The 13,198-nt window shown below is 32.7% G+C and overlaps 2 protein-coding genes across 2 annotated transcripts in view; one reads left to right on the top strand and one right to left on the bottom strand.

The window, feature by feature from the left end:
- Nucleotides 1-799: 799 nt before the first annotated feature.
- On the bottom strand, nucleotides 800-2,562 carry guca1g (guanylate cyclase activator 1g). The gene is made up of 4 exons (XM_073832233.1): nucleotides 2,359-2,562; nucleotides 2,033-2,182; nucleotides 1,870-1,960; nucleotides 800-921 (listed from the first exon to the last, which is right to left on the bottom strand). The coding sequence occupies exons 1-4, from the start codon at nucleotides 2,554-2,556 to the stop codon at nucleotides 800-802; spliced, it is 561 nt and encodes a 186-aa protein (XP_073688334.1). The 5' UTR covers nucleotides 2,557-2,562.
- Nucleotides 2,563-7,073: 4,511 nt separating this feature from the next.
- LOC141301713 (transmembrane protein 263-B) overlaps nucleotides 7,074-13,198 on the top strand; it is a 42,307-nt gene continuing 36,182 nt past the window's right edge. The window contains exons 1-2 of the mRNA XM_073831904.1: nucleotides 7,074-7,227; nucleotides 8,195-8,288. Of these exons, the coding sequence (XP_073688005.1) occupies nucleotides 7,222-7,227; nucleotides 8,195-8,288 (100 nt within the window). The 5' untranslated portion in view covers nucleotides 7,074-7,221. The remainder of the gene's footprint in view (nucleotides 7,228-8,194; nucleotides 8,289-13,198) is intronic.

The following is a 13,198-nucleotide window of genomic DNA, read 5'->3' as shown; positions in this document are numbered from 1 at the left end:
TGCAAAAAAATCAAAATACTGAGAAAATCACCTTTAAAGTTGTCCAAATTAAGTTCTTAACAATGCATATTACTAATCAAAAATTACATTTTGATAGGTTTACAGTAGGAATTTTACAAAAAATCTTAATGTAACATGATCTATACTTAATTTCCTAATGATTTTTGACATAAAAGAAAAATCAATAATTTTGACCCATACAATGTATTTTTGGCTATTGCTACAAATATACCCCAGCGACTTAAGACTGGTTTTGTGGTCCAGGGTCACATATAATAACCCGTAGCAGATCTATACAGGTGGAACTGGGGAGGTGGAGGGTTTCAGAGGAACTCTGAAAGCACGCTGTGAAATGCTTTAGTGAATACTACCCAGCCATTTAAATGTAAAGCAGTAAGCTCATTGGTTGTGTATGCAACATGAACCAATCAGCTTATGCCAAGTAGTTTAACACTGTCATTATCATCAGTTTGCGTTTATGACCCATCAGCCTGCGCCATCTAGAGTTTCATACACAGTTCCCTCTATAAATAAATGATTCATGCTCTTAATATAATTTTAGGTAATCAAATGTCAGCATCAACATCACACCAAAAGAAAACGTGAGCCGCTTTTACACATGTTGACTGGCTGAACATCAATGTGCTCAGTGTATGATGAGGCACGTACTCGCTTGTGACAGAAGGCAAATATTTCCTGACCTCCATACCAGGTCTCTCCCGTTTGCAGGCCGCAACATTTGAAAGATTGTAAAAGGTCAAGCAGGTTTTGGCCCAAGGGGCTTGACCTTATTGAAAACTCATGTTTTTTTCCCCAAGTTTTCCCTGAACCAGCCACGTGCATTAGTGTCCAGTTTTAAGAGGTCCATAATCCAGGCATCTCTCTGTGCCCCTTCCATGAACTCTGAGAGGGATATCTGACCTGTGGAAGAAGAGGAAGAGTCTTTAATGGATTCTTTTATCAGCCCCCCACCCCTCTCTTTCTCTCTCTCTCTCTCTCTCTCTCTCTGACCACCAACGGGCTTAATTTAGCAACATCCTAAGTCTACAGATATTTAGCACATGGGATTATTATATAAGGCTGTTTATTTATTGACGTGCTCCTGTGCAGTTTTAGAAAGTAAACATCCTTTTGATACACCCATGAGTTTATTTAGTTTGCCTATCAGTATCAGCGCCGGCTCCTACATCGAAGACTGACACGGAAGAGAAGAAAATGTTGAATGAAGTCATTGTTTTTGCTCTCTTTGCGCACAAAAAGTATTCTCGTATAGCTTTATAAAATTAAGGTTGAAGCACTGATGTCACATGGACTATTTTAACCATGTCCTAACTAACTTTCCGGGCCTTGAACGTGTTAGCGGCAGATTGGATTTCATCAAAAATATCTTAATTTCTGTCCCGAAGACGAACGAAGGTCTTACAGGTTTGGAACAACATGAGGGTGAGTAACTAATGACAGAATTTTCATTTTTGTGTGAACTATTCTTTTAATGTATCTAATGATACAAAGAAATTGAAATTTAAGTTTGATTTAGAAGACCTTGACTGGCCTTCACAAAGCCTACACCAGAATCCCACTATACAGCTTTGGGATGAACTGAAAGTCTGTCTGTGAGCCAGAGCCCATCACCCAACATTAGCCCCTGTCCTCACTGATGCTCTCCAATGGAAGCAAATCCCTATAGACATGTTGCAACCTAGTGGAAAGCCTTCCTAGAAAAGTGAAAGCCTATGGCTTGAAATTAAATTTTTACCAAGCTCTTATGGGTGTGTTGTTCAATGTCTACATACTTTTGGCATTATAACGGTTTACGCGAAGGTATTACATGTTTTGGTCTTATTTGAGAAAGGAAAAAGAGGCACTTACCATCATTATTTTCATCTAAAAGTTTGAATATCCTGTCGCAAATGTCACTGGGTGTCATGTTGATGCGGTTTTTCTTAAGTTGGCAAATGACCTAGAATTAGAAAATTATTGAGAAACCCATTACATAAGACATAAGAATGATGAAACTCAATATCACTCTTACTTTTATAACACGTTTGACTTCTTGTCTGTCCAACTTTCCATTGTCATCTCTGTCATAGACTTTAAAAGACCATCTCAATCTGTCCTCAAGCTTTCCTCTCAGAACCAGGTGGACGGCTGCTACAAATTCCATAAAGTCTATCACATCATCCTGCAAATAGACATGAATGATTTCCAGCTGATTAGCTGATCACACATGCAAATATTCACGGATTATGCATAGAAATTGCTGCTTTGCAATCAGCGCTTAATTTTTAAGAAAATGAGAAACATATTTTAAAATAAGTTATGTAAAAAGAGTTGACCTTTTCAACTTTTTGTGCTTACCCTGTTAGTGTCAAAAGATTTAAAGAGGGTTTCCATGTACAAAGCTTCATCTTCTGATGTGCTCTGGACGCCGAAGATCTTGCGGAATTCATGAAGATGCAAGGCTCCGCTTGGACACTCTTTCATGAATTTAGTGTAAAGAGGTTGGATGTCTGTTAGTTCCACTTCCTTGTCTTCATCGCTTTGAATTTGACCCATACTGAAATACAGTCTTTGTCTAAAACTGGACTAAACAACGTTGGTCATGTGAAAATGACCACGATAACTGAGGTGAACGTACCAAGCTGGGTTCTCCTCGCAGATAAACTGATGTAATCCATTTACAACTAGAAACGGGGTTGTCTTAATATGAACGCACTGGTATTTTTAGAAAGCCTAAATCTCATTTGCTCTGTGATTCTGACATGCAGAATCTTCGGGTGAAACTTCATGATCTAATATATGAAGTCTGATATGAACTTACCTGTTAGAGAAAGTCAGCTCTCAAAATTTTTATTAATTATTAGGCCCAATTATAGTGAGATGAGATCTTGTTATAATAATAATATAAATTAATAAATCATATATACATATGTATATACATATATGTGACTCTGGACCACAAAACCAACTATTTGTAGGCAAAAATACATTGTATGGGTCAAAATTATCGATTTTTTATGTCAAAAATCCATGCAGATATTTTGTAAATTTCCTACTGTAAATATATCAAAACCTAATTTTTGATTAGTAATATGCATTGCTAAAAACTTCATTTGGACAACTTTAAAGGCGATTTTCTCAGTATTTATTTATTTATTTTTTGCACCCTCAGGTTCCAGATTTTCAAATATTTGTTTCTCTGACAAATTTAGTCCTATCCTAACAAACCATACATCAATGGAAAGCTTATTTATTCAGTTTTAAATAATGTATGACCTATATTCAAAAAATTTACCCTTGTGACTGGTTTTGTGGTCCAAGGTCACATATATGTTCTAAATAAATAAATGTTAAACAAACACTTTAAACCATTATATTATATTATATTATAAATTACAACAAATACTATTGTGGTGTAAAAATACTTGTTTAAATAATTTACATATGCAATTTGTTGCACAAGGGTGAAATATAAGCTAAACAAATAAAAAAATAAAAGAATAAATGATTGATTGTACAAAAAAATATGCCAAATCATTATATTATATTATATTATATTATATTATATTATATTATATTATATTAAATTTTATTATATTATATTAGAAATTATCATCAACTGAAGTACAACAAATACTATTGTTGTGTAAAATAATATTTTAATACAATTTACATATGTAATTTGTTGTGAAATATGAGATAGGAAATAAATAAATATTATATTATATTATATTATATTGTATTATATCATATTATATTATATTATAATTTGCATCAACTGAAGTACAACAAATACTACTGTGGTGTAAATATACTTTTTTATACAATTTACATATGTAATTTGTTGTGCAAATGCAAAATATGAGCTAAAAAATAAATCATTTTAAATAAATAAATAAATGATTCATTGAAAGTACAACAAATCAAAAAACAAAATCATTATATTATATTATATTATAAATTATCATGAATTAAAACACAAGTAAATACATAGATAAATAAATTTACAACAAATACTCTATAATATAATATAATATAATATAATATAATATAATATAATATAATATAATATTATGTTTTATTATATTATATTATATTATATTATATTATATTATATTATATTATATTATATTATGTTATATTAGAAAATTATCATCAAAGTACAGCAAATACTATCATGGTGTAAAAATATGTTTTTTAATAGAATTTACATATAAAATTTATTATGCAAGTTGAAATAAGAGCCAGACAATAAATAAATAAATAAATGAACAACAAATACTCTATAATATAATATAAATACTATCAATTGAATACTACTTTTTATACAATTTACTTTACATATTATTTTTGTTGCATTACATAATATGATTTTGGAGTGAGATATGATATGACCCAAACATGTTTTAACATCCTTTGTGAGATTCGCCCATCTATACCCAGACACAGCACTGAAACGTTCATGTACTTCTGTGTAGTTGGCAGCAAGAATTAAAAAATAAATCAAGCTAACACCTCTTGCCTCTTGTCTGAGTCTCTCTAAATGATTCATTAACTCTTTTAAATGAATGATTATTCATGAAGTCATACTTGATTAGATCAGCGGGCCAGCATACTCAATTACACAAGTGTCAGAAAATGTCTTGTGTGCCTAGTTACATTAAGCTCTGACTTCCTATCACTGCACTCTTCTAGATTGCCTTTCTGTAAAACATATGGTTTTAGCGGGGGCTTTAGAGGGCCAAACCATTCTCACCAGTCTTACCTTTCCTCTACAGTATCTCAAGCAGCTGTCCTAACAGGACCTTTTAACTAGGATGGCCTATAAATAAATCCTTTAACAGGTTATCTCAGGAGTATCTCAGTTCATAGCTGCAGTCAGACAAGACAAGAAATTTGAAGTCACATTGACTTTACTGTTGACGTCACAAATAAATGATTACTTAATCTACAAAGAATATGCATATGTATATGTAAATAAATAACTATTTAAAATAAGAACGAACAAAAAAAAATACTTCAAATCATTTGAGAGAGAGAGAGAGATGGCTTTACTGTTGATGTCATGAATAAATTAATAAATTATTAGCATACTTTAAATATTTGATCTCCATAGAATATGTACACTTACGCAAATAAATAGTTAAAATAATCAAATAACCACAGGAACAGAGAAAGTGAGAGAGAAATGTATTTTACATTGACTGTACTGTTGTAATAAATATTTCATAAATTATTAGGATGCTTTAAATACTTGACCTACAAAGAATAAGCATTCGTGAACATACATAAATAAATTCCATATGCCAGATGGTAAGAGCGTCATAGTTTAATATTTGCTAAAGAGGTCAACAAATACTTCAAATATAGTTGCATTAGGAAAAAACAAGAAAAATATTTTTTAATAATTGGAAAAATATGCCATATGGTAAGAGTAGCATTACGATTTATTAGTTGCTAAATAGGTCAACAAAGTTCAAATATAGAAGCATTTAGAAGAAAGATATAATAAAATAATATATTTTAAATAATATATATATAATATTATATTATATACAGTATATATAAAATAACATCAAAAGTTTTTGAACAGTAATGTTTTAATGTTTTTTAAAAAAAGTCTCTGCTCACCAAGCCTGCATTTATTTGATTCAAAAGCAGTAATATTGTAAAATATTTTTACTATTAAAATATTTTTTTAAATGTAATTTAATCCTGTGATCAAAACTAATTTTTAGCACTTTTACTCCAGTCTTCAGTGTCACATAATCCTTCAGAAATCATTTTAATACGCTGATTTGCTTTTTAAGAAACATTTATTGCTATTATTATTATTATCATCAATATTTAAAACAGTTTAGTGCATTATTTCAGTATTCTTTGATGAATAGAAAGATCTAAAGATCAGCATTTATCAAAAATAAAAAGGTTTTGTAACCAAAAAAATAAAAAAAGTAAAAAAAAGGTCACTTTTATTTAGCAAGGATGCTTTAAATTGATCAAAAGTGATGATAAAGACATTTATAATGTTAAAAAAAGATTTAGATTTCAGATAAATGCTGTTCTGAACTTTCTATTCATCAGAGAAACCTGAAAAAATTCTACTCAGCTGTTTTCAACATAATAATGATAATAATAAATGTTTTTTGAGCAGCAAATCAGAATATTAGAATGATTTCTAAAGGACCATGTGACTGGAGTAATGATTAAAATCATTAAGCATTAAAATCAGGAATAAATTACATTTTAAAATAGATTTATATAGTACAAATATTTCAAAATGTTACTGTTTTTGCTGTACTTTGGATCAAATAAATAAAATAAAAAAAAAACATTAAAAATCTTACTGTTCAAAAACTTTCGACTGATAGTGTATATACATAATTTTTATTGACTGGAAAAATATGCCGTATGGTAAGTATAATTTAATATTTGCTAAACAGGTCAAGTCCATTTACGCCCTCTTTCCACAACATTGCTGAACACCCTTTTAACAGCAAAGCTTACTGCCTTGCCCAGTGAACTCCGGCCTAAATGCAGAATCACATCAATTTTACTTCCGGCCAATAAAACCTAAATCCACCCCCGTTTCACCTCTAGTCTTCTTTTTGATGAGGTGATATATTATTTAGCAGCATATAAGAGATACTTTGTCAGGACTGACAGTTGAGTCATAAAAGGTTCCTCACCTTTTCTCAGCTGTCATTAATGTCAATGTAATCCTCCTCTCTGAATCACCACAATCCAACATCCTCAGAAAACACAGGACTGCAAGGCAAACCTTTTATAAAACATAAATAAAGAATTTTTCTTATTTTAAAAAATCTGAAAATAATAATAAACGTGCTAAACGTTGCAAACATCGTACTGTTTGCTCTGTTTTTGCGGCAGGAATAAGGTTTAAGTTGTTTAAAAATGTTGTTTAAGTCTCTAATAAAATATTTACTGTCAAAATACCGTAGTAACTGCATTTCTTCAACAGTTAACATCAGTGTTTATAATTAACGCGCTGCTGCCCCCTATCGAGCAACAGCTCAACAGCCTCCCCAAATTCCGTAAACATCCCGACGTCACTTCCGTTTACATTCGTGTGAAAAACATAGCAAACGCTGTATTTATTTCGCATTAAGCGCTATTTCCACTCTGTAATCTTGTGCGTCCGTCAATACTGAAGTGCAGAGACGCGCTTTCTAAAGCACGGCTGTATTAATAGCCTCAGTAATGAAGGTGAGTGGAGGATTTGGTTTGTTTTGCGTGTCAGTATAAAGCCAAACCTGTTCTTACCTGATTCTGCACGGACACAAACTGTTGAACATTTATCTTTATATTTACATACGGGCCTTTTTGGTACTGTGCCATTAAATGCGGTTACGTTAGGTGAATGTTGTGTTATATCGCTCTAATAAATAGACAGGCTGCAATAAAACCCGAAACGGGGCAGCTGAGAATAAGTCGATGTCTAGAAATAATATTACATCAGCATGATAGTGCAAAATAGACTGTATGAGCTATGCAAGTGTACTTTTATTTCATTTTGCTGCCATAAAGTTGATCAGTTTATCAGAGGCTGTAAAAGGAAGGAGATGATGATGATGATGATGATGATGATGATAATTATGATAGTAATTGGGTCTTTTCTGCAGAAAGAAGTAGTTTTTGTTTGCAAGACGTATTCATAGAAATTTGCATAGCAGACTTTCATAAATGTGTCATTATGAAGCCCAAACGTCTTCAGTTTATTAATTATAGCTTGGTTTATCCAATGTCAACAATGCTTGATAAGATGCAAATAACAATTAATTGTTTATTAAGGCACTCTCAAATTAAATTACGTGAGAGTTTTTACTTAAAATGATATTTGATACACGATGAGATGTTTTACAGTGGAAAAATCCAAGGAGTGCTACAAAACATCACTGTTGCTGTTTTCTCCACCAAAATGATCACTTCCTGCAAGATTCAGCGTCACATTAGTTCACATCGTGTGCAATTTATGTTGTACAACTAGTATGTCTACTAAAAATAACTAATGTACTATAAACAGATATAGTTTTTTAAATTGTAAGTTTAATATTTTATCCAATATATGTTAAGACTTGGTGGCAGCAATGTAGATTGTGTGTTTATGTATTGACAGTGTGAATGGTATAATTATTTTAAATAATAATTAACAATTTAATTTATTCAATTAAAGGGCCCAAGTGCAGAGACTGAGGTGATCGAGGAAGCACCTGCTGACCCGAATAATGAAGAACTTCCACCTTACCTGCGTGAAGAACCACCTGAGGGTATGTTCAGCTTTCAGCATTTATGCGTCTATAGTATTTTGTTCTTAAATATTAATTCAGATACGTTACTGAATGGATTTCTATTAGTGTAATGTGCCCATGAACTTTAAAAAAATATCAACAAAATATGTGTTAGTAAAAAAAAAAAAAATGTATATATATATTAGGGCTGTGCAATATATCGAACGATATTGTGAGGCGCGTTTATCAATGAAGCCGGTGCTTTGATTAGTAGTAAATCTCCATCACGTGCGTTCCGCTCAGGTTCCGCTGGAGCGGCAATTGATACACAGAGACGTAAATCTCTGACAAGCTACGCCATATCGAGCTTAATATCGCATTCGATATTTAGCTCTAAAGGAAAATGTATTTGCAACTACGATACTTTGCTCCTTAAATGTGGGAAAGTATGGACTTGGTAAGATTTTTTAAATGTTTTTAAATATTGTTGTTTAATTTTTAAAAAATATTTTATTTGATTTAAAATTACATTTATTCCTTTGATGAAAATCTGAATTTTCAGCATCCATTGGTCCAGTCTTTAGCTGCTTAAGAAACATTTTTTTTAGGGATGCACCGATCCGTATCGGCCGATCACTTGCGCGTTTTGTCAGTAAAGCCGGTTCTGTAATCAGCGGTAAATGCCATCAGGTGCGTGATTTCACGTTGAGCCGTATATACTACACACAGCCGTTGTTCACTGACGAGCTGCGCACATTCACACTGATAATGAACATTGATTTGCGCAGCTTGTCGGTAAACAACGGCTGTGTGTAGTATATACGGCTCAACGTGAAATCACGCACCTGATGGCATTTACCGCTGATTACAGAACCGGCTTTACTGACAAAACGCGCAAGCATGATCGGCCGATTCGGATCGGTGCATCCCTACATTTTTTTTTATATATATTTTAACTTTTTATTTTCTTAATTTTTTTTTTTTTACATTTTTAATATGTGATATCAATGGTGAGAATAGTTGTGGTGCTTATTTTTTTTTTGTATTATTTTATTAAATTTTTATTAAGGTTTTTTTTTTTAGTTTAAAAGAGCAGAATTTATATGAAATAGACGTTTTTTGTTTAACTATAAATGTTTTTCCTGTCACTTTTTATGCATATATTTGTATTTAGAAAGCTTAGTAAAGCTTTTTTTGTCCATTTTATTTTAAAATGCACAAAAATCCCCAGAGAAATCTGGTCGATTTTTGTCAAAGCATACTGGATCATATATTACTTTTTAATGTTGTAGTAAAGTGTAGTGATCTGCAGAGGGCCACACTGACCAACATAAGACAAATAAAATATTTTGTAATGAAAACCTGCTCTAATTTTTGGAGTGCCGTAATATATGAAGGTCTAAGTACGTTTAATTCCCTAAATCCATTCATCATTCCAAACCGCTTCCCAGAAAGCCCTCCAGGTGCCCTCTGGTACACTCAGGGCTGCATCTGTAGTTAATAACGGCACGTAGGCTCTATTAATGCCTTTCATTAAGAGCTAAAGATCTTTCAGTAACAAAACATGTTTAAGTTAAAGTGGGCTTTTGTCCCCAAACCGTGATCAATGTCCTCCCTTTGTTCTCTGTGCTGATTGATCTTTACGTCCAGGGACGGCACAAAGAAACAAAGCTCTCTTGTCTTGTCTCTTTATAAAAAGTCTATTCGAGGCGAAGGCTCAGATGCCGCTGCTTTGCCAGAAACAATCTCTTTAGTTTAAATGGCTGCATTATGTTGCTATAAATTGCTTTGGGATCCTCGGTGCCTGCTGCCCACCAGTGCATCACAGGTGATTGCATAACAGCAAACGCCTGCCCTCTGGCTTTTTGGCTGCTGCTTCGGTGCCGATCCTGAAATAGTGTATTATATACGCTGAGATTCTGTCCGTCTTTGTTGCTGGGAACAAGAATCTCTCGGATCTGGGCCGTGTATATTGACTTGTTTGTTCTGATTCAGGTTGTGTTGATCTGTAGATGTATACAAAGCTATTTCGGGTGAATCAAACTGTCTGTTTTGGTGAAAATTGTCATCGTGATAACTGGCGTTTTATAAGAAATGAGTTTTGAGCCTGAGTACACAAGTGCATTGGGCCTGTTCACAAGGAAGGGAATTGTTTGGATCAGGCTTAATATCACTGAGCAAATAGCAGGGGGGATTGAAGTACAAGCAGAATGATCCTAGTTCAGTATCTCAGCGACCTCACCTAGATCTGCTTTGGGTTTCGTAGCCCAGAATGCCATTTTCTCTTAGGGTGCGGACTGCCCTTACAAAAATTAACCATGGTTTTACTGTAGGAAAAGTGTAGTGACCATATATATTTTTTTGGTCTATTGATTATCCATTTTTATAACCGCACACTTTTACCACAAGTACCATGGTTAGACTGTGGTTAGTGTAGCAAAACCATTTGTGTTTACCATGGTTTAACTATAGTAACAATGAATTTTTTGGTCATATTTGTTGTAAAACCATGGTTAATTTTCCAATAATAACCCAGAATATGCTGTTTTGTCCAACAAACAAACCAGACCGCAGAGTAGATTAACGTTGGTTTACTTGAACTTGAAAATGTTGTCTGTTGACCTCTTCCGCGGTTGTAACTACATACCTTCTGATTCGTTCCTTCTTCATTCATGTTTATTTTGTGCTATAACTACTGACATGTCCTACTTGAACTTTTTATTTGTGGTATACTGTGTCTAAATTACATTCACACTGCTGTTTTAGGAAGCCAAACTAATTGTATAATAATAATAACAATAAAAACAACAACACTTTTATATTATTGTTATTCCTATATGACACTAACCACTAGCTGTCATCAATTCATACTACACATTTAACGGCTGTAGAGCTTTTATTTTGACGGTAAACTGCAGCTTCAGTATCTAGTCAAATGCTGTAATCATCTGACGCAAGAATAAAGCTTAAGTGGTGGCCGTTGCATTCCCTAGCACGCATTAAACTCACAGTACATGCAATAAATGAGTTCACTGCATTCACTGTGAACATCCCTAGTCACAAAAACGGCCACAAAATGGTGTTTATTGTTTGAATTTCTTAAATGACAAACTTGACAATGACAAAGAAAAAAATGACCCTTTGCAAAGATCCACTTTTCACACAGTGAAAAATACATGGCTGAAAGAACACTTTTGGTATGAAACAAAGTGTCAGCTTCAAATGTAAAAGTTTTTTAAAAAGTTCAAGCAATAATTAATGTTTTGTGGCTCTTTCATGTGTCATGACAGATTGCTGTAGCATCTCAGTTCAAGTAGCATGTAAACTGATCATCACTTCCTCTTTACTATTTATTATAGCACAGAATAAACTTGAATGAACATCAGAAGGTATCTTGTTTCAGCCGGGGAAAGACTTCAATACACACCATTTTTCAAGTTCAAGTCCACCAATGTTAATCTACTCTCCAGTCTGATGTGTTTGTTGGACACAAAAAACAAACAAAAAAAAACAACAGATTCTGCGTTATGATTGGTCAGATCTCCTGCAAATTGAGTCTCCATAAAACCCCAAAGCAATTCCACTGGTTCTATTTAGTGACTGTATATGTATATATACAAAATTTAATTGGCTGAAGGAAATTTTAATGAGTACAATATATTGAAATAATCTGTAGTTGTGTATATATTTATATAATTTATATAAAATATTGTATCTCTTAAACACTAAAAACATATCTAATATTTTATATTTTAAATGTATTGTGTGTGTCACAATTGTCTTTTTTGTTAAATTGAGTTTTATATATAAATCTGGAATATAAATGTGTAAAAAAAAAATTAAAATACTGAGAAAATCGCCTTTAAAGTTGTCCAAATGAAGTTCTTCAATGCATATTACTAATCAAAAATGAAGTTTTGGTAACCCTGGACCACAAAACCAGTCTTAAGTCGCTGGGGTATATTTGTAGCAATAGCCAAAAATACATTGCATGGGTCAAAATTTTAGATTTTTCTTTTATGCCAAGAAATTAAGTAAAGTTCATGTTCCATGAAGATTTTTTGTAAAATTCCTACTGTAAATATACCAAAATGTAATTTTTGATTTGTAATATGCATTGTTAAGAACCTAATTTGTACAACTTTAAAGGTGATTTTCTCAGTCTTTTTGATTTTTTTGCATCCTCAGATTTCTGATTTCAAATAGATGTATCTCAGTCAAATATTGTCCTATCCTAACAAACCATGCATCAATAGAAAGCTTATTTATTGAGCTTTCATATGATGCATAAATCTCAGTTTTGTCAAATTTAACCTTATGACTGGTTTTGTGGTCCAGGGTCACATATGGTAGGAAATTTAGAAAATATCTTCATGAAACATAATCTGTACTTTTAATCAATTTAATTGATTTAGTTATTGCAGCCCTTAATGAAAATACAGATAGCTTTTAATTCAGGAAAAGGATCAATCCGACTGATTCAAATAGGAATTCCTTTTCTTTCTTTTTGAATGATTAATTTCAAGAACCAGCACTGTGGTGTCATTTGTTTATGAATGAGACTAATTTCTTGGTGAATTGTTTTTTTGTGTGTGTGTGTGTGTGTGTGTGTGTGTGTGTGTGTGTGTGTGCTTTTGTTAGCTTATGTTTTGCAATCAAACCGCTCATTATATTAGCTTAGCATGCTTCTAGCTGCTTAGCCTGCTCTCTTAGTCTGTACACCAATTATACAGTATTATAGGTGGATTGATCATGACATTAGTAAGGTTTGCTGATGGCATGAACACAATGTGTGCCAAACAAAAGTAAAACGATACTTATTAGGAGTAATTTGCATATTTTCCACGCTCCTGGTTACACCTCATTCTTTCAATTCATTTTCCATAACTCTGAATAAATTGGCTCAGGAGAGCAGCTCGCATTCTTCGCATTTCTTGCAGATGCTGTTG

The sequence above is a fragment of the Garra rufa genome, chromosome 25, assembly GCF_049309525.1.
Source record: "Garra rufa chromosome 25, GarRuf1.0, whole genome shotgun sequence".
Lineage (NCBI taxonomy): Eukaryota > Metazoa > Chordata > Actinopteri > Cypriniformes > Cyprinidae > Garra > Garra rufa.
This window is presented reverse-complemented; position numbering and strand designations above follow the sequence as displayed.